This window comes from Anoplophora glabripennis, unplaced genomic scaffold, assembly GCF_000390285.2.
Source record: "Anoplophora glabripennis isolate ALB-LARVAE unplaced genomic scaffold, Agla_2.0 scaffold278, whole genome shotgun sequence".
Classification (NCBI taxonomy): Eukaryota; Metazoa; Arthropoda; class Insecta; order Coleoptera; family Cerambycidae; genus Anoplophora; species Anoplophora glabripennis.
This window is the reverse complement of record NW_019416472.1, coordinates 444953-466310: the sequence shown is the minus strand read 5'-3', so window position 1 is coordinate 466310 and position 21358 is coordinate 444953. Positions and strand designations below refer to the sequence as shown.

The 21358-nt window shown below is 33.6% G+C and overlaps 1 protein-coding gene across 1 annotated transcript; it reads left to right on the top strand.

Annotated features, from left to right (window-relative positions):
• The first annotated feature begins 1821 nt into the window (after window positions 1-1821).
• On the top strand, window positions 1822-21172 carry LOC108906599 (hepatocyte growth factor-regulated tyrosine kinase substrate). Its single transcript, XM_018709903.1, has 10 exons — window positions 1822-1983; window positions 2043-2127; window positions 2370-2473; window positions 2528-2688; window positions 2798-3034; window positions 10464-10589; window positions 10651-10786; window positions 10904-11195; window positions 14915-15450; window positions 20375-21172. Exons 1-10 carry the CDS (start codon window positions 1950-1952, stop codon window positions 21004-21006), a joined length of 2343 nt encoding a protein of 780 aa, XP_018565419.1. The 5' UTR covers window positions 1822-1949; the 3' UTR covers window positions 21007-21172.
• Window positions 21173-21358: the final 186 nt, after the last annotated feature.

Sequence of the window (21358 nt, the reverse complement as noted above, 5' to 3'; positions counted from 1 at the left end):
AATACCTACACTATAAACAAAGCTATAAAGCGAGCTATAAAGCTAATAGTTCTCTTGTGTATGGGGCAATTTAGTGTAGGTATCTATGAAATTATATAAATTATGTAGCTATATCATTATCCATTAAGATAACTTTAAATAAATTGTATTATACCTTTTATACGTATTATTTAGTATTAAATGTCAATATTAAAATTAATAATATTATATATTATAATTTAGTTTTTATGTTTGAATTTAAAAGCAATAAAGCACTTTTGTAAACATTTTATTGGGCTTTTTTTCGCGACTGAATATTGGTGTATATCTGACTTGTAGTTATAGTTTTTCCGATATCAATTGAAGAACCAACAGATTGATAGTATGTACCAGGTTCGGTCGCTGACGCAGCAACTCGGCATTGAAATATTTGAAAAACTTGTTTCCGTATTTATTTAGCCATACCCATATACAGGTCTGGTCGAACTAAACGTGGAGGCGATAGAAATGTATACGCTCAGTTGAAGAATGCGAGCGCGGGCAAAGGAAAACGATCACAGTTACATTGGGCTACTGAGCAATAAATCACAGCAGATGACAAGTGGTTGATAAATTGCCCAGCAATGCGGAATTTGATGTGATTTAGATTATTCATTATTATAGACACCTTCTATCAATCATTCATATTACAATTGCGAAAGGGAGAAATAAGAGGAATATTTTGTTTACTAATATTATCACAACAATACATGGCATTTGGAGACCTTTTGAAACGGAACAAAACGAAATTTACCACCAATATAATAAAATTGTTTGAGGACATAAATAATATTAAAATATGTTGTTGGCTAAACGAACATATAATAGAAATTTTCTACACATTATAAGTATACAAATTATTATAATTTTTTACCTTCAGCAGAAAATTTTTTTAGGGACGCCTATGAAACTCATTAAATTTTATTATAACCAGACGTTTTTTGCATGTTCAACTGACTTCGGAAAGACTATACTATTTTTATCTCTTTTGATCTTAGTTGTCATGGTAGTATAAATTTCTTCACTCATTCATACTACACATACCACAACATACGACTTGACTCGTGACGAAAAAAAAATTCTATTCTCTACGGATTTCCCCCAGATTCAGCAGCTAAGTGCCATCTATTATTATTTTGTTCTAATATATCACGTCACTCTGCCGCAGTGATGCCAATTTTGCAGATTTTTCTGCAAAATGCAGAATTTTACAGCAAAATTTGGTATTTTGCAGATTTTTTTTTTTTTCATTAACGGTCAATTATGCAGAATTCAGTTGGGCAGGGGAACATCTGATATTTTATTTAATAAAAAAAGTTTTAAATAAAATCCCTTCCATTAATTACCTACAATTTTGCAGCTGCTTTCAGTCTTCTAGCGCTTGTCAAATACGATTCAAAAACAATACTAATACTACAAGAGGGTAAGTAAGATAGCTACTACTCTAAACTATAATAAACTCCACCAATAGTAAATATATATATTTTTTAGTTATGTAAAAAAATAAGTAGATTTTTTCTCTCATAGTCTCATCTATTATATTTTTGTTATTTTTTATAAATAAAGGTGTATTAAAAAAATGTATATGTACTTGCAATGCCCCATCAAAAATAAGTACAGTTAATTTCGAACAAAATTGCGCTTGGACCAACCACAAAACTTCCACTGTTCAAATTAGAATACATATACAGAAAATTTGATTTGCAGAATTTTCAACCAACCTGCGCAGAATACCAACCTTAGTCATCTGGCAACACTGTTGCCGATAAAGAAGATTTGCTTTCTAATCCCCTTTGGCTCTATCAAAATCAGCTGTTTTGTTGTACTAAAATAATGAGTCATTCGTCGTAAAGAAAAAACCGAGAATATCATATTTACTCATTTAGTGATAAATAATAAGGCGTCAGAGACAATTTTAGTGATTGTGCAAAATGTTCCGGTCCAATAATTTTGATAAGCTTTTAGGTAAAGTAAAATTTTTGAAGAAACAGGAGTATGTTACCAATCACTTTTTATATTTGCAGATAAAGCTACCAGTCACCTTTTGATGGAACCAGATTGGCCTTCTACGTTACAAATATGCGATTTAATTAGACAAAATGATGTACAGTAAGTATAAGAAATTAATTAATAATATTTTTTTTAAGTACAAATCTAGATTTTTCTTTAACTGCACAAATAAGGGGTAATTGACCTCTTAACATTGATATGATATACTATTTGTAAGGCTGTTTATATTGATGTAGATGTTGTGAAGTACTTGCCTGTAATTCTCATAATTTGTTTCAATTTGAACTTTTGCCTGCTTCTATCGAAATTAAACGAGACTTTGATTATTCATGTCTTTTTAGGCCAAAATATGCCCTAAACGCTTTGAAAAAGAAACTTATCTCTTCTAACCCTCACTCTGCTATGTATGCCCTTTTAGTCATGGAGAGTATGGTCAAAAATTGTGGTGAGAATACAATAACTTTTTAGATTTCACTTTTCTGATATTTTAATACTTTAGGACCTGTGTTGCATGAAGAATTGACAACAAAGGCAAACTGTGAATATATACATGAATTAGCCAGAACTACAACTCACGAAAATGTACGTGCTAAGTTGCTGGAACTTATTCAAGCTTGGACTTTTGCTTTTAGAAAAAATCCTAAGTATGGCGCTCTAAAGGTATGAATACTATAAGTTCTAAGTTAAATTTACTAAATAACACACATAATTGAAACTAGATTATTGATTTTGTGTTTTATAATCTAATTAGCTTAGTCATTCTGTCTAGGACACTATGAATGCGATGAAGTCGGAAGGATACAAATTTCCTCCACAGCGAGAAACAGACGCCATGTTTTCTGCAGACACAGCCCCAGAATGGGCTAATGGAGAAGTGTGCCACAGGTGTCGCGTGGCTTTTACCCTATTACAACGCAAGCATCATTGCAGGGCCTGCGGACAAGTTTTCTGTGGATCTTGCACCACAAAAAGCACTACTTTACCTAAATATGGAATAGAGAAAGAAGTAAGTGTATAATTAACCATTTTGCATTTTACTTGAGATTAATATTCTGTATATTTATTTTAACATCTATCATTTGGGCAGTGTTATAATTGTTTTTTTTTGTGACTGAAGTCGTATGTGTAAATTTTTCATTTTTGGGAAGACATTTAAACTACCATACGACGTCACAAATTTAGATCAAATAACTGAACACTTCATATTTCAACTGAACATCTTGTTGGCATATTCAGCGAGAATAGATAGTGGGTTTAGGGAAATTTTAACCTCTTCTTTTTGTGTTCATTTATCTCATTTGTTAAAGCATTGTCAAGAGTTAAATTGTTGAACTTTCCTAAAGATGGATTGTTATACGGTAAAAGAAATTGCTTGTTTTTGGGATAAAAAACGAAAACATGAAAAAATATAGTTACAAAGTTTCCACCAATGAATATTTACGTTTTCATGATCTGTTCTAGTTAGAGAAGTTTAGATACGAATTGAAAAGAGATAGAAGTAGTTCAAGTCAGGCATATTCACATATTTTCAGTCGCGAGAAAAGCCTAATGATTAAAACAACGAATTGCAAATTTAACAAAAATCGTACTAAATTTTGAGGGTTTCCAATGTTTTTGAAAATTTTTCTCTTAATGATACAGAATTATCTCAGATTTATTTTTAGTGGACAGTGAAGTATAAATTCTTATCATTCCATTGTAAATCATCCAATATATTAATACTACAATATCGTCACTTAAGATATTAGAAATAAACATAATTATCTGTTTATATGGTCTGACATCTGGATTTTATTGGAAATGAATGTAAATAGTCTGTACAAAACAAACAATTAATGCATACATTTGTCATTTGTCACAAGAATTCTAGATTAAAAGAAATTTAGTATTAAAATGTTTATTAAATTTGACAAATAGCACATGTGATACGTTAACGAATTACTAAAACATGATTTATTTTTATTTCTTGTTAATTTTCTGCCAATTATTTCGTAAATATTATTTAAAACAATACAGTAAATAGTTATGCACTAATTTTTTAAAAAATTTTGTTGCTCCGTATTTTCATATACTATAATTATATACTTTGCCCGAGATGAGGATGTCTGTAATGAAGATATCAAATTCGGTAAAAGACACAGATCTAATATACATGTTTTGTCAAAGCTAGATTAAAACAAAAAACCATGCCTTCGTGGTAATTTTTTCCGTGCTTGCTTATGGAGATGTCAACTTAACCATTTGAATTTTCAGTTTACTGTCATCAATGACTTGTCGCTTGTGGCAGTTTAATTAGATTTCGGACACATTTTAACCAACATCAGGAGTGTTTTTAAACATTCTGGGCCTAAGATAGCTCAAGATATTTGCACCATTTTTGTAATTCAGACAATAGAGTTTTTGTTTAATTTATTGTAGCACTTTATAATGTGACACAATACCCAGAACAAAAAACTGTTTAAAAAGTGTCACAAATAAGTACTTTCAGAAATACTCAATCACGCCGAGTATGTATCCCATTTTATCATAATAACAGTTATGTTATTTCAGGGTTGTTAACGTTACCTGTTAAGATATAACATGCATGTTATTGAGAAATTAAGACCATTATTAGCAAATACTCGTATTGCAATTTTGTTGTTTTTTGAAGACGCTTTTGTGTCGACATTTTTAATAATAATTATGCAAAATTATTATAAACAAGTCAGTATTAGACAAAAACACATATAACTGACAGATGTCTTTTAGTTTATGAAACATGAAACAAATGCAAACTCATAAATAACGGATAAGTACAACATAAAATAGTTTGTAACATGTTATCTTAAATTATAACAGAGTTTCTTAAAGGCAAGGAATTTGGTGTTGCTATAGTTTAACGTAGATGTTATTTGTCTAATGAAAATGAACGGCTTGTTAAATTTCCATTTACTTGCCGGTTTTATAAACGCACATCGAAGGTAAGTTGTAAAATTTAAGTAACTTAGGTAGTATATACGTATATGTATACAGCGTGGTAAAAAAGTTCTGCATAAAATTCATATTTTCGTTAAACAATTTTTTTTTGAAAAAACGGTGAGACCCGTCGATTTTGATTTGATCCAGGGCACCTTGTTATGTGGAAAAATTTTTTTTTCGATAATCCACTTACGGCAGCGATGACATAATTTTTTTTTAAATGACAACGCATATTTTTTTCGTTCGAAATTGATGACAGTGATAATTATCTAAACAACGGTGTGAAAATTTCGATGTCTTACATAACAATTTTTTTTAGAAAAATGCACCTTAAGTTCTTATAAGTGATAATTGTCTACTTACACTATTAATGGCTCCGAAAAGGACAAAGTTGACAAAATTACATTTCAAACGAGTAAAATTACACTAATGTTTGTGTAAGTCTAGCGAAATTGTTCGAATTGCCCACCCTGTACCATTTGGCATTGTCCTAAGCGTGTGTAAACGCCGTCTACACTTCATGCAAGCATTCCCGGGTCGATTTGATTTATTTCAAAACGAATACGGTTTTTAAGTTCTTCCAGACTCGGTTGTAGAACAGAAAATTAAATGACATATTTTTTTTATCGGCGGAAAAACATTTAGGGAGTGAAATACATCCTCAAAGTTCACCCCCCAAAATAGTTTTTTCTAAATATCTGGGGTTCTAATCAATATTTTGGAATGAAAAAAAATGTAAATTGCTTCTTATTAAAAAAACCAAATGTTTCACATTAGATTCCGTGTTTGGAGGCTGCTACCCTTATTTTTTATTTCAGAAAAACTATATTTTTCAAACATTTTTTATATATATAAAAATTCATATTAAAAAAAATAAAAAATATGATTTATGTAAAGAAATTGACAAAATAAAGTTCTCTTTTTAGGGGGTGAACAACCCTCTAGTGTGCTAAAAATGTCTATACGATTAGAATTAACATTGCAAAATAAAGAGTTTTACTTTTTCTCTAATCATACGAATAATTTGTTCTATTAGCCGCAAACAGATTTAAACGGATGCAAACTACCCCATCATGGTCACCCCCAAAATATTTCTGTGACATCTCAATATTTTGAAATGAAATAAAATGGAAATTAATTCTTTTAAAAAAATAAAATGTTTCACAAGTGATTTCGTGTTTGGGGGTTGCAACCCTTATTTTTTATTTCAAGAAAACTAAGTATATTCTCAAACATTTTTTATATATAAAAAATTCATATTGATTCAAAATATTCAAAATAAGTATGATTTATGTAAACAAATTGACAAAAATAATTTCTCATTTTAGGGGGCGAACAACCCCCTAATAATCCCCTAGTGTGCGAAAAATGTTTTAACTTTTTCTTTAATCATACGAATAATTTTTTCTCTTGATCTAAAACGGATTTAAACATGCAAACTACCCCTGATGTTCACCCCCAAAAACAGTATATCTGTGATATAATCGGATTCTAATAAATATTTTGGAATGAAACAAAATGGAAATTACTGAACCCGTTTATTGGGGGATGAACAGCAGGGGTAGTTGATGAACAGCAGGGGTAGTTTGCATCAGTTTAAATTCGTTTTAGACCAATACAAAAAATTATTCGTATGATTAGAGAAAAAGTAAAAACTTTTTATTTTAAAATGTTAATTCTAGTCAGCACAGAAATTTTTCGCACACTAGGGGGTTGTTCACCCCTTAAAAAGAGAACTTAATTTTGTCAATTTATTTACATAAATCATATTTTTAATTTTTTTTAACAAATTAATTTTTTATATACCTATAAAAATTGTTTGAAAAATATAGTCTGAAATAAAAAATAAGGGTAGCAACCCCCAAACAAGAAAACACTAATGAAACAACTGGTTTTGTATAAGAAGTAATTTTGCATTTTGATTCGTTACAAAATATTGATGAGAACCCCAGATATTTAGAAAAATCTGTTTTGAGCAGGGGCGAACTTTGAAGATGTATTTCACCCCTAAACATGTTTTTCCGCCGATAAAAAAAAAATATGTCTTGATTTTTTTTTGTTTTGTGTGGTTTTCCCCAAATTCATTCTCAATAAATTAACTTTAGTAGCAAACTGTTGTCATAAAGCATTAATAAGTTTTAATTGTGATGGTTTCGTTCTGCCGGTAGTCGTAGTCTGTTGTTATGAAACATGAAACAAATACCTACAACATAGAGCGCAAACTCGTAAATAACGGGTACGTAAAATAACGGGTACATACAACATAAAATAGCGGCCGTGTTCCGTTTCATTTCATTACAATTAAATAACATGTCTGTTTGACATGTTACTTATGTTATTACGGCATGTTATTTACAAATGTTATTTCTAACATAACATTTTAACGTAAATGGGCTACATACTCAGCCTGAATATGTTGTTACACATTTTTATTATCGTAAGGGTTAAAAAACATTAAATTCAATTTTAGAAATTTTTTGAATTATTTATTTTTTTTAAATTGACTGTATGTACTTAAAAATGTTTTCAAAAAAACTCCCAATGATGGCTGAAATTGTACAAAATGTAATTGAACAACCACACATTGCTGAACACAGATTTAAATTTACTTAAAAAATTTGTTCTAAAAAATTGTTTTCTGCCCAAATCCGAGAGATTGCTCAGTATTTCTAAAATAAATCTGAATTGCATTTAAGCTTATTGTAGCGTTATTTTAAGTTGCCAAGAGCAACTTAAAACAATACAGAGTTTTATAAAAAAATCTCTTCGGGAGCAATGATATTTTTATCGCATATCGCAGTGAACGAGTTAAAAATTAGATTTAAATAATGTAAATATTTTTTAATTTGAGTTTACTTTGTTACTGCACATCAGTTTTATATCTTATAAAAAGGTTTTAAAGATTAATAATACAAATAAAAAATTATTTTTCAAATAACGAGATGTTCGTCTCAAACAAAATGTGTAGTGTTTTGTTGCTTAGTCTATTCTACATTGAAAGTTAATGTGAACTGTACAGGCAATTTCATTAATAACTTTATATACATTTTTATTGGAATATTAAGAGTTTCTATTCAATTGTCCACAACATTATGATGTACTAGACTATGGATATGTTAGTGAGATATAACCTATAAAGCATATATCATTGCTACATTATTTCTTCTGGCACATGTCCTACTGACACAAAGTGACCTGCTACTCAGTAGGTGCTATAAATACATGAATATTATTATAGAAAACTTACTTAAATAACTCTGCCCAGCTTCCTAATGATATTTGTAATAGAAAACTTTTATATGAAAAAGTTGTCTTCATGTTTTTTTTTTGTAAATTAAAGCTTATTTATTCAATGAAAGTGAAGGCCGACCTTGTGTTATTTATTAAAAACTTTGAATAGTTGATTTAATCTAATACTAGTAATACTAAAAGAAGGTTAGGATACATTGCCAAAAAATTTGTGCAATCAACTGATTTTGTATTTGTATTGAATTCATTATTCACATTAATTATTAAGCATCGTCCAGCAACCCATCAGTGTAAAAAAGTGAAAGATTCCAGACAAAAGTTTTTATTTTGTAATTCCACGATAGTGACAGTGTAATTTTTATAAAGAAGTAAAAAATAAGAATAGTGTGCCGATTACATTAAAAACGAGATTTTTATTTCTTACTTTGCTTATTTTTTAGTTTGTGCACAAACTAGTTTTACAATGAATCGAGAAAACAATGCATTTACTATTTCCGAACGTGTCGATGTGGTGTTAGTGTATGGTGCAGATGGAGAAAATGCGACTGCGACTATGTTGTACCGGGAACAATGGCCACAACGTCACCCCCCATGTGCATATACAATCCTACAGTGCGTTCAGTGACTGCGAGATACAGGAAGTGTTATTCCTCGAGGAGAAGGACGTGGTCAGCAAGTGAAACCTAATGTTGAAGATGCATTGTTGGAAAATCTTGACAAAGCTCCACAATTAGTACTCGACGACTCGCACAGCAAATAGGAACTTCATCTCGTACCCTACATTGCATCTTAAGGCGCCAGCTGTTGCATCCCTATCATCAACGAACGCGTCTTTGCAGATAGTTTTTACGGCAATGTGCCAATCAAGTAGACTTTCCTGCTTATATTTTTGTAACAGATGAGGCAGCATTTACCCGTGATGAAGTGAATTTCCATAATATGCACATATGGGCCGACAAAAATCCTCACGCGATTAGGGAAACTCATTTTCAACATCGGTTCTCAGTAAATGTTTGGGCTGGCATAATAGGCGATGTACTTGTGGGTCCTATTTTCTTTGAAGGACGACTAAATGGACCAACATATGCTGACTTTTTGGAGAACCGGTTGCCTGAATTATTAGACGATATGTTATTACAAGTTCGGGCACGCATGTTTTATCTTCAAGGCGGGTCTCCTCCACACAGCACTCGAGAAGTAACGACACTTTTGAATTAAATGTTTCTTCAGCGATGGATTGGACACTTTGGTCCTGTGCCGAGGCCACGTCGGTCACCTGATCTAACTCCAATGGACTTTTATCTTTGGAGTCACTTGAAGTCATTGGTTTACAATACTTCAATTGCTACGGTGGAAGAATTGCGAAACCGTATACTTAAAGCTGCTGACACAGTTAGGGGAATACCTGGAATTTGGGAAAATATTCGCCAAAATTGGATGCGTCGGTTCCATGCCTGTATCCGCGCTAATAGGGATCAATTTCAACATTTTATCTAGAAATGGTAAGTTTTATTTCATTTTGTTCCATATTTTAATGGAGTTTGTTTAGTGCACGCAGTTGGCAACTACAGATGCTTACAGATGTGGTTTTGTTTGTGAACTTTTGTATTAATTATTATAATAAGAAAATATCATTTTTTTTTTTAATATTTATTTTTCGTATAGTTCGTACTTTTGCATTGAAAAATTCCCCAAAAATTGAGAAGTTTCTATCTTTCAACGACGATTTGTTTACACGGCTGGTCTACAGCACGTAACTCATCGTACAGGACACGGACAGGACCATTCCAGAGAAAATATTTTGATCCATAACTGAATTTTAATTTACAAAAAAAAAAACGCAAAAATAGAGAACTTTTTCGTATAAGACTTTTCTATTACCAATTGTAGTTCGAAGGAGAAATACTAGATGGCGACTTCCATAAAATCCCTGTCACCCTTGTTGAAAATATAAATAAAGATAACATCGATTTTATAAGAGAGCCACAATCTAGTATTTTCATTCCTATTTTTGACTTGTCTAACTATATTATCTGAACAAGGCTATTAGTAAATAAAAGAGCAGTAGGGTGAGATTCTAATTAAACTTCGCCTTAACAGACAATGTAATTAAAGCTTTGTCTAGCATGTTTTCTTTTACATTTTTTCTAAATTGCTAGTCACATAACGATTCCATATAAAAATAAAAAACGTGGGATAAGTTTTTTGCCACATTCTCGAATTTTTAGGTACGAGTATGTGATGCATGTTTCGATCAAGCCACAAAACCCTCCTCAGCAAAGCCTGCCTCTGTAAAACAGGAACCTGAATTACCAGTGGAATATTTAAAGAGTCCATTATCACAACAAAATCAGGTAGTTTTCACAACTTGTATATTATTATTAATTATTGTAACAACTATAAATACAACTTTAGGAGCCGCCTAAAAAAACTGAGGAAGAACTTCGCGAAGAAGAGGAGTTGCAGCTAGCTCTAGCTTTAAGTCAGTCAGAAGCCGAGGCAAAGGAAAAGGAAAAATATAAAATGCCTTCGGTACACACCACTTTCAAAGGTAATTAAATCAAAGTATTTATTTACCTCAGTTATATCAGATATATTCTTAAAAGTAGAAATTGAAACATTTTTTCTACCGTAAGAAATTATTATTTTTAATATTTTTCTATTTCAGTTGAAGCCGCAGACCACGCTCCCACTGCAATCGAAGAACAAGCCAATCCGGAATTAGCCAAATATCTAAACAGATCTTATTGGGAATCGATACAGTCGAACGAGACCCCTGAGCAAGTGAGACCAGCTAGTCCATCAGCCCCCGCAACAGCGCCTGTCCAAAACAACGATACCAAGTACAAGGTGAAAGAAAACGGTGTTGGGGATAATGATTTGGAAGAGTTTATACAAACGCTGAAGAGCCAGGTTGAAATATTCATTAATAGGATGAAAAGTAATTCGAGTAGAGGAAGGTATGAATATGTTCTTATATAAAATTATCTTAATTCGGAACACGGTTTTGCTCCTTATAGAAGCGTTTTCGTGTACTTCGTTCTAAAATATTGCAAGGGTTGCCTTTTATATTTCGGAAATGGACGATCTTGGTGCAGCTAAATGACAACCATTGGACAGTGGGCGAAAATGCTCAAAATTCGTTGCGAGGTAGTAAATGTTGTCCAAATTGGGATATATTTTTTTAAATCCTTGTAATTATGTCTACTTTCTTATGTCACTATGCCAATTACGATAATTCGAAGGCTTCATAACAAAGGGGCGTATGAACCAAATTACAATTTATAACAAGCGTATGTTCATACGCCTCTGTATAATGTTCGGGAAATGTAAGATGATTCATACACCTAACATAATAACACCAATAAAATTTTAATTATTCTAAATATCGATACGCCTGACTAAGGAACTATGCTCCACCCTTTTTGTGACTAATACGCCCAAAAATACAATTTTCGTGATTTAGGTTCATACGCCCCTCGAATTATTACAAGATCTCAACTTGCAATATCTTAAATATTCTTATAAACTACCATCAGAAATGTTTCCAATAAATGATACCAGAAAATATGAACAATATTTAGTGAATATAAAAAATGTGAGGTATGAATTTTAAGATATTGATAGTGTATATGCCCTACGTGTCTCCGATGATGGAGATATGTTACTCTGCCGATTAGGATGGTAGGGCCGTACAGAAAGGTTAAAAATAGGGGGAAAAAAAAAGTACTCAAGCGCGTCAGATATTCAGAGGGGACGTTAAGTGAACTCGAACAAAGCTCCCATTCAAAAGACTGATGATTCGGATGTGACGCAAACTCGTGGCAGCTTTTTGAAAATGTAAAAAAAAATCCATTTTGAAATACTCGAGCGCCTTAGATTTTCATATAGACGGTTCAGCTTGATGCCCTGGTCGTGCTGATCCATAATCTGACGATTATTTGGAGAGGTTTTCTTAATCTGATGTTTTTTTTGCATGGGAAATAGCATGCAAATAAAACAAATAATAAATTTTGTTGAAATTTGTAGAAAAAAAAAACTTTCTGCATTAACAATTTTCGTACGCCCATGCACGAACTGGGTTATGTTGCTGTCAGTTATCAGTGGCTATCAAGGCCGTCAAATATAAATACAGGGTTCATAGCGGCAGGGAAAACCGGGAATACCAGGAAAAGTCAGGGAATTTGTTATTCTTCATAAAAAACAGGGAATAGTCAGGGAATTTTAAAAATATTCATGAAAGTCAGGGAATTTGATGTTTGCAACTGGAAATTTTGTGAAAGCCGGCCCTGGGTTCTTGAAAGAGAAAACTATTTGCGATTTTGAAACCTTTATAAGAGGTTGTTTGGGTATAAAAAAGATTATGGAGTCCAGTCGAGAAAAAATTTAATACATAAACACCAATTAGTATGTATAAATGAACTACAAGTGACCTGGATTTTTTTTTTGTCAGGGAAAACCTGGAAAAGTCAGGGAATTCTTAATTTCTTTTGAACTATGAACCCTGAAATAGGAGAAACGAGTAATTGTCTTTTTGGCAGTGGACAGTTGTGATGTATAACCTTAATAAAAATAATAATAATAAAAATTTGGTCGTAAATTTGAACTTCTTAAAAATTATTAGTTAGCTAGAAAGCCATTGAATTTAGAAACTTTTTTATTTCTTTATATGTTTCTTGTAAAACGCAATGTCTTTGAAGAAAATGGCGAATCACGATATCATTCGATCACATTTTGACATTTTCCTCGAAAACATTACGTTTTACGAAAAAAGTATTAAGAGACAAAAATGTTTCTAAATTTAATGGCTTTCTAGCGGACATAATTTTTAAGAAATTTAAATATGCGACCAAATTTTTTTTGGCTCCAAAGACAAGGGGCCTAAGAAAAATTATCTTAAGGGGGTTCCCCGCCAAAAAACGGAACACCATCAGATTCCACAGGTCATAAAACCCCTGTGTACCAAATTTAGTGATTCTCGTACAATAGGATTCAGAGATATTAAAAAAAGATTATTCTTAGGGGCGGATTTCAGGGGGCTCTAACTCCGAAAGAGGGGGCCACTTTGCAAAAATAAAAAATACGGGTCCCCTAAATTTGTCTTAAGAATTTATGATCAAGTTTTGTTGCATTAATTTCGGGACACCCTGTACATACAATACCACCATAGTGCCATAGCTGTGATGGCTGGCGTGTGGGGATGAGTCGAGGTGAGGTTTTTTTGCAACTTTGTGACCTTCCGACTGCTTTATGTCACGCTCAAATCGTCAGATTATTGAAATGCACACCTTTCAGCATGTAATTAACCCATCATACCTTAATCTGACGCGCTCGAGTATTTCCAACTATAAATTTTTTTTTACTATTCTGATTGGCTGTCCTACACGCGTGGCTTTATATAGAGGACTTAGATATGGTGGAGGTACTCAACAGGGTGCAAGGTATCCCCCATATGTTAATCTGCCATGCTCAAAACCCAAAATCCCCTCTTGGGCTTCCCTACTAACAGTGACTTGAAAAATTCATATCAGCCAAAAAATGAAATTAAGTCGCAAACATTTCTGTGCGATTATTTTTTACAACTTTTGACGTGGATTATCTCAACAATAGTGCATCAATGAACTTAATTTCGACTTTTAACGATGAAGCACCATCAAAAACCTCTGTATATCGGTGGTATACGAAAATCAATTTGTAAACGAAAATCAATCGTAACCGTCATCCAAAATCGATTATTTTTCCAGAAAAGTTAATCTTGTTCGTGAACTGATATTGCAAGATCGTCATGTTACTTACCATAAGATTAAAGCATCCTTGAACATGAGTGAGACCAGCATATATTCAATGTTGCATAAACATTTGGTCTTAAAAAAATTTTGTTTGCGTTGGATCCCATATAATTTGACAAACACTTGAAAAAAGACTCGTGTCAATTGGTCGAAAAAAATACTCAAGAAATACGATCGAGGTACTTCAAAACATGTCTACAACATCATAACAGGTGACGAATAATGGCTCTATGTGTTTGAGCCCGAAAATAAATAGCAATCGACTGTATGGGTCTTTCAGAATGAGCCAAATCCAACAAAAGTTGCTCGCTCTCAAAGCACTTCCAAGCAAATGATTGCCTGTTTTCTTGGAAAAACAGAACATGGTAACTGTACCATTAGTGCAATGTCAGACGGTCAATTCTGAATGATACACAGTAATTTATTCGCCAGAAGTCTTTGGGAAAATAAAAGAAACCGCAAGCAGGAGACTTTGAGAACTGAAAAAGTCGAATTTATGGGTCATCCGTCGTACAGCCCTGATTTGGCAACCAGTGGCATTTTTTATTCCAGCACATCAAAAATAAATTACTAGGTTTTTCGACCCCTGGAGAAGTGGCTGATGCATTCAAAATGCATGTTTTGGAGGTACCTCAATCGAAATAGAAAAAATGCTTCGAAAATTGGTTCAAGCACATGCAAAAATGTATTGATCTTCATGGAAAATATTTTGAAAAACAATAATAAAGCCATATAGGTACGATGAATAGTTTCTTTTTTTTGTCCTCTATTCCCGAAATATGAAAGGCTACCCCCATAGTTCACTATTATTTGCGGATTCATACCATTAATGTTTGATCCTACTATTGAAATACTTGTTTGTTAATGTAATTTATATAAATCTGTTTCAGATCAATTGCAAATGATACAAGCGTCCAAACCCTCTTCATGAACATCACGGCCATGCACTCGAAACTTCTCCGATACATCCAAGAACACGACGACAATCGTTTGCATTTCGAAGGCCTTCAAGACAAATTGACCCAGGTCAAGGATGCCAGAGCGGCACTGGACGCTCTCCGAGAGGAACACCGTGAAAAACTGCAACGTGAGGCGGAGGAAGCCGAACGTCAGCGGCAGCTCCAGATGGCGCACAAGCTAGAGATAATGAGGAAAAAGAAGCAGGAGTACCTGCAGTACCAAAGACAACTGGCCCTGCAGAGGATTCAGGAGCAAGAGAGGGAGATGCAGATGAGGCAAGAGCAGCAGAAGCAGCAGTACATGATGCCACAGTATGGGTATATCGGGTCACCGGTGCACGCCCCCCAGTTTCCCCCAAATACTGCCCCGCCTGTTGCGGCTTACCACCCTTACCAGTTCAGTCCACACATGATGCCGCCGCAAAGTGCGCCACATCAGATGGGACATTCGGGAATGCCACCGCAAGGTAAGGATATATCACATATGTAATGGTGCGTCCAAACTTGAACATTTTAACCCGAACGAACGGAACGAACTGAGCGTGCAGAAACAAGCGGAACAAATAGTCCGAACAAAAAAATCTATGCGTTCGCGCGAATGTAAATATTTATAAAAGTTCCAGTTGCTCGAAATGTTTGTGGTGTTTAAAAGATGAAAATGATATTTGCTCGTTTTTTTTTTTTTCTATAAAAAAGAAACGGAACAATTTAGAGACAAAAAATACGAATACTGATTAGCACTACCTTTTAAGGGGTTACACCACTGTAACGGCCTAATAAAGCGTATTTTTGACAATTTTTTTTTTAATAGAAGGAAAGGTAATAGAAAAAACCTGTTTAAGTATGTTATTAAGCATGTATTTAAATGTACAGAAAAATTTGTTTATTAAAAAATATTTCGAAATGGCGGCACTGGAGCCATTCTCCTGAAGCATGTTGCCGTCAAGGGATCGTAAAAATATTGTTTTTTGTAAAATTGGCAAGTGTTTGAAGTAAAACATAAAATTTTTGACGAAAAAACGGGCAATTATTTCTTTTTTAATTGCCAGTGTTGCGAGAAACAACTACTCTGCGGGCTATATGCTCCGACCGGCATTGAATTATACTCGCAATAGCTAGGATGGTTCGTCAGTTTAACCCACCAGGCAGACCGGTTTCGGACTTATTGGTCCTCATCAGTGTGTCATAGGTGAGACAACCGACAAACGATCCAGCCATTATGCGGCCGTATCCTCACGACAACATTGTACGCGGAGCGCAATGGCAATGGGCAATTATTTGTTTATAATAATTGTTTAAATTAACATCGAAAAATGTACATATGTGTTTCTCTTCAAAATATTGTTTTAAATATGTGGTTAAAAGGAAATGTTGAAAATTGTTGGGAGTTATAGTGTGTGCCTTTTTGAAAAAGCGTGTTTCGGGAAAAACGCGTTTAAAGTTTTAAAATTAGTTGTAGACATGAAAAAATCAAAAATTCGACTGTTTTAAATTTTGCTTGAATTGTACACGCATACTCCCTAACGACGTCTATGAGTGTATTAGAAAAGTTATAAATCAACAGGTAAGAAGGTACGCGTACCTTCCGAGCAAGTATGTTCATAGCGCAAGTCATATGAAAGACACCCGACACGATTTAGGAAAAGCGCAAAATTAAACAAAAAAAAATTATTTCATATATAAAACCTTTTGCCTCATATTTTAGAAGGCTCAAACTACCTTCTAAGCAAAAAAAAAAAAATTTTTGATTCTACAATGGTATAACCCCTTAATGTAGTTGTAAATTAGTCAAAAATAGGAAAAAATGACGAAGCCAATGGATATGAAAATTCTATCGACATCGCATCGATAACCTGTTTTTATGAGAAATGGACCACATTCACTTAAAAAATTTTATATGAATGAGTTCTGAAGATTTGAGTTCATTAAAAAAATTAATTGGACCGATAATTCAACAAAAGGACACAAAGCGATACCACTTAAGGGAACGTACCCATACTACGTGACTAATTTTTTACAATTTTTCCATAACTTTTTCGTATAACTGTGCACCTATTTTGAGATATTGTGTTTGAGGGCTTCAATAATTTCTGGAGCATTAACATCCACACTAACCTTCACATAATTGACAGAAAGAGATCCAGTGATGTCAAGCCATATGATTTAGGCAGCCAATTAATGTTTCCGTGACAGCCAAAAAAATCAGTAATCGTATTTCGAAGAAATACGGCCCTATGATGCCGCAGCTCCAAAAAACTGCGTCACGTGGACGAAGAGGTTGTCCGACAATCACTGTTGGATTTTTGAAGTCTCAAATGAGACAGTTTTGCTTATTGATGTAACCTTGTAAATTGAAATGCGTGTCATCCCCTCATCAAAAATACAGCGTTGTGTATGGTTGTCGGCAAATAGCCCACTGTAGCAATAAACAGCAGCTTATATTATAAAATACAAAAACAGATAAATGGCCACGTCCTCGTTACGTTACTTCTTTAAATATTATATCATGGTACCTTTGAAGTAAGTTAACATTCGTCATGTCAGTTGATTTCTTAACAGACATATTTCTGGATGCAAATGAGATGCTGAAGTTGCACCTTTGTCAGTACTCTTCATAAACGAAAAGCATATCTACAACTACTAGGTTGCAACTACATTAGTCAAGTCAGCGCTCAGCCTGGATGCTGACGGAGTAGCGAATACAACCAAAAGTGATTACCAGTACTGCCTTTTGACCTATGCCTGAGATAGATTTTTGCTTTTGGAAATTCAACATGATTTTGTTGAACCAATAGATGGTTTTTAATGTAGGTAAAAAAAATATGAACACAACCAAAGAAAGACATCTAAAACATATACAAGGTGTCCCGAAATTAATGGGACACAGAGCAAGGGTAGATTCCTTACATCAAAATAATGCGATTAAGTCAAACTTACCTTGGTCCATTTGTGCCTAATAAAGTTACAGGGCGTTAAAGTTGAAATTTTGAATTCGAAATTCTTAAAATTCTTAGAAAGTTTTCAAAGGATTATTTTGAAAATTTGGATTAGGAGGTTTTCTGGGACTAGAAAAACGAATCCGTACTTAATTTTGCTGTAGACGCTAGAGGGCACTACGAAATGTACTTTTGGTTGATAAAAACTGGTTATAACTTTTTTATCAGTGTGTACGAAAGTTTTAATAGAAAAATATTGTTCTATCTATTTTTCACAATTAAGGGTACTTGTTTTATGTCGATAAATTTAACCGTTTTCGATTTATTACTTGTTTTTCTTTTGGATGCAATAAAATAAAATATAATAAAAGTTTGTAGTTACTTACGTAAAACTGTCATAGTAAGCTTTGGTTATTTGAAAACAAATTGTACTATTGACAATTAGCTGATTGACAAGTAACTTATGTTAAATAGTGTATTCCTTTAAGTTTTTGTTTATAATTAATAATATCACGTGAAATATGCCTCGCCATAATATATTTTCTAATGAAGAAATGCGAGATATGGTATGTATTTATGTAAAAGAAAATTTTAATGGACGTCGTGCGTTAATTAATTAATTTCGGGACACCCTGTATATTTTAATCGAGATCAAAATATAATGGGTTTTCCATTAAAAGAATCATACATTTGGTTCACTGTTTTTTGTGCCATACAGTGTCATTAAAAATTTGCAGCAAGTTGCACTGGATATATCCTTTTTTTCGAAAAATGACTAGTTTTCAGTTTAATAGACACAAGCGTTTGTATACAGGGTGTTAATTAAGTATGTACAATAAATTCAACAGATGGTTATTTGACTGATTTTAAAATAAAAAGTTCATATAAACATTGGTGCGCAGATGCTTTGTTTTGAAGATACAGGGTGTTAAACTTATCCTTTACCAATTTTGTTGTAATTTGGCAGTGTTATTTGTAGTGCTAATTTAACCCTAACATTATTAGATGTACAGTCCAGTGGCTTCCCAAGCGGTACCTTAACGAATATTTTTATGAGGATTTTCTATTTTTCCCCATGTTTCTTGTGTTGTCCAGGGATATGCAATTAAATGGATTTTATTTTTTTTCTCCAAAAATTAATCAAGATGCGAAAAACATTCGAGGGACAAAAAAGTTGTATATTTAGTTGCTTAATCCAAAAAAAATATAAAAATTACAAAAAGTCAGTGCCTTACATTTTTTTGTCGAAAATATTCGTTAAGATACCGCTCGAGATGGCACTGGACTAAATAAATCTAATTACAAACAAAATTGGGTAAAGGGTATTTTAACACCCTGTATCTTGAAAACGAAGCATCTGTGGGCCAATGTTTATATTAACTTTTTGTCTTAACATCACTTAAATAATGGTCTGTTGAATTTATTGTACATAGTTAATTAACACCCCGTATTTTAGGATCTCTTTCAATTCTGATACGTCTGGTTCTAACAACGTCCCAAATTACACAATACAAAATGGATGATATAATAAAACTGAAACTGAAAACTTAATCAGTATAATACCAAACTTAAAAATTGAAATATGTGGTCAGTCATTGGAAGCAAAGTCAGAATAATCGAACTTCAGTGTATGTTACTCTACAGGTCACTCTTCACGGGGCATTTTGCATTACCAAATTTTTGCAAGCTCTTGCTTTATTTCGGTCGTATTTTAAAATCAATTTTCTAGCGTTTTCCTAGGTAAGTTTCCTTTTTCTGACGAATCCTCACCAACTGTCTCCAAGTTTCTCTGTAAAGCAGAGGTGCAATGTGCCGGGAACATTCATCTCCAAAAATCCGAATACTGACAAATGGTTAGGCGAAATGTCAAAAGGAATTTTGCTCTTGCGGCATAATATTATACTAAAAAGCTTGGTTGGAACATTTCACGATTTTTGTTTACTTCCATGGCAAATAAATCGTTGAAATGTTCAATATAAAAACCCCCCACCAAGGAGCCACTGTAACTCATTATATAAACACCAAAGTACCTATAAGCTCCAAGGACGGTGGTCAGCTGTTTGAAAAAAAAAATTATAAAACCACAACACAATGTGGTTGTGCTTGGGCGATAGATATATTTCTGGACCTCATCGAAAAGATGTGGTCATAATACTGGAAACAATTTCATGTTCATTATTCTGGATGTATTATGAATTATAATGAGCAATTGCTCATTTACCAATAATTATTAAAAATGTCTATAAGCAATAAATAATAATGAAAATATTTAATCCCAATCTACTTTGCTTTAAGGCTCTCGATGTATGTGCATTCTTGATTCTTAAAAAAAATAAATAAATTGTTAGGATAGATATGTACAAAAAAATACAATCATAACGAGTATGCGGAGAGCCTTGAAGCAAAGTGGAATTAGCTATCTCTAGTTATTACACCGTGTTACATCAATTTTCAGGTTCTCTCCCACCTCAACCGTTACCTCAAAATCCTGCTATGATGGGCCAACCGCAGGGCTTCCCACAAGGGCCTCCTACGCAGAATCCAGGACAAAACCCACCCGTATCTGGTCCTCAAACACAATTCGCGCCACACGGACTTCCTCACCAACATATTATGGTTCACGGTATGCAACAGATTGGTTTGCCACACTCGCAAATGGTTCCGCAACATCAGGGAGGCATACCACCCAACCAAATGGGAATGCCGGCTACTCAGGCAGGCATACCACAAACTCAGGCGGGCATGCCTCTTCACCAAGCCGTAATACCACATTCTCAGGCCAATATTCCTACTAATCAAAGTGGCATGGGCCCTACCCAAACGGCAATGATGCCAGGCCAAACTGGTATACCACACCATCCAGGCCAAGGAGGCATGGCACCAAATCAGGTCAGTATGCCCAACCAAGGTGGTATGCCACACGCCGCCATGCCCCTAGGCATGCAGCCTGGGCAAGGTATACCGCCAAATCAAGTTATGCCACATCAGGGCCAAATACCACCCCAATATCAAACTGTAGGCCCTCAATCGATAAATCCGCAGCAGAACGGGGAAGCGGAAACCGCAGAACTTATAAGTTTTGATTAATGTGAGCAATTTTAATTTCCGGAGAACTTAGCTTTATGTAGCACTTTATAATTAAATATCTATGTAAATGGTTATTTTTAATAGAAGGTGTCCCTATAATTCGCTTTATTCTAAGTGTATATTTTTTATTTAGTGGAAGATATGAATATTATACCATAATTATAAAATAAAATTAAGTGTTGTTTCACAAATTTTTTTCCCGTAGTAAAATAGAATGTTCCCGTTATACTTCCTTCTACACCTTACGGTCTTTTTTTTATCGAGTCGTTAAGTATTAAGCAGAGTGGGCCAATTTCAACACATTTGGGGCGATTCTCGTACTTTCTGAGGTACCTATTGACAAAAAGTAGTT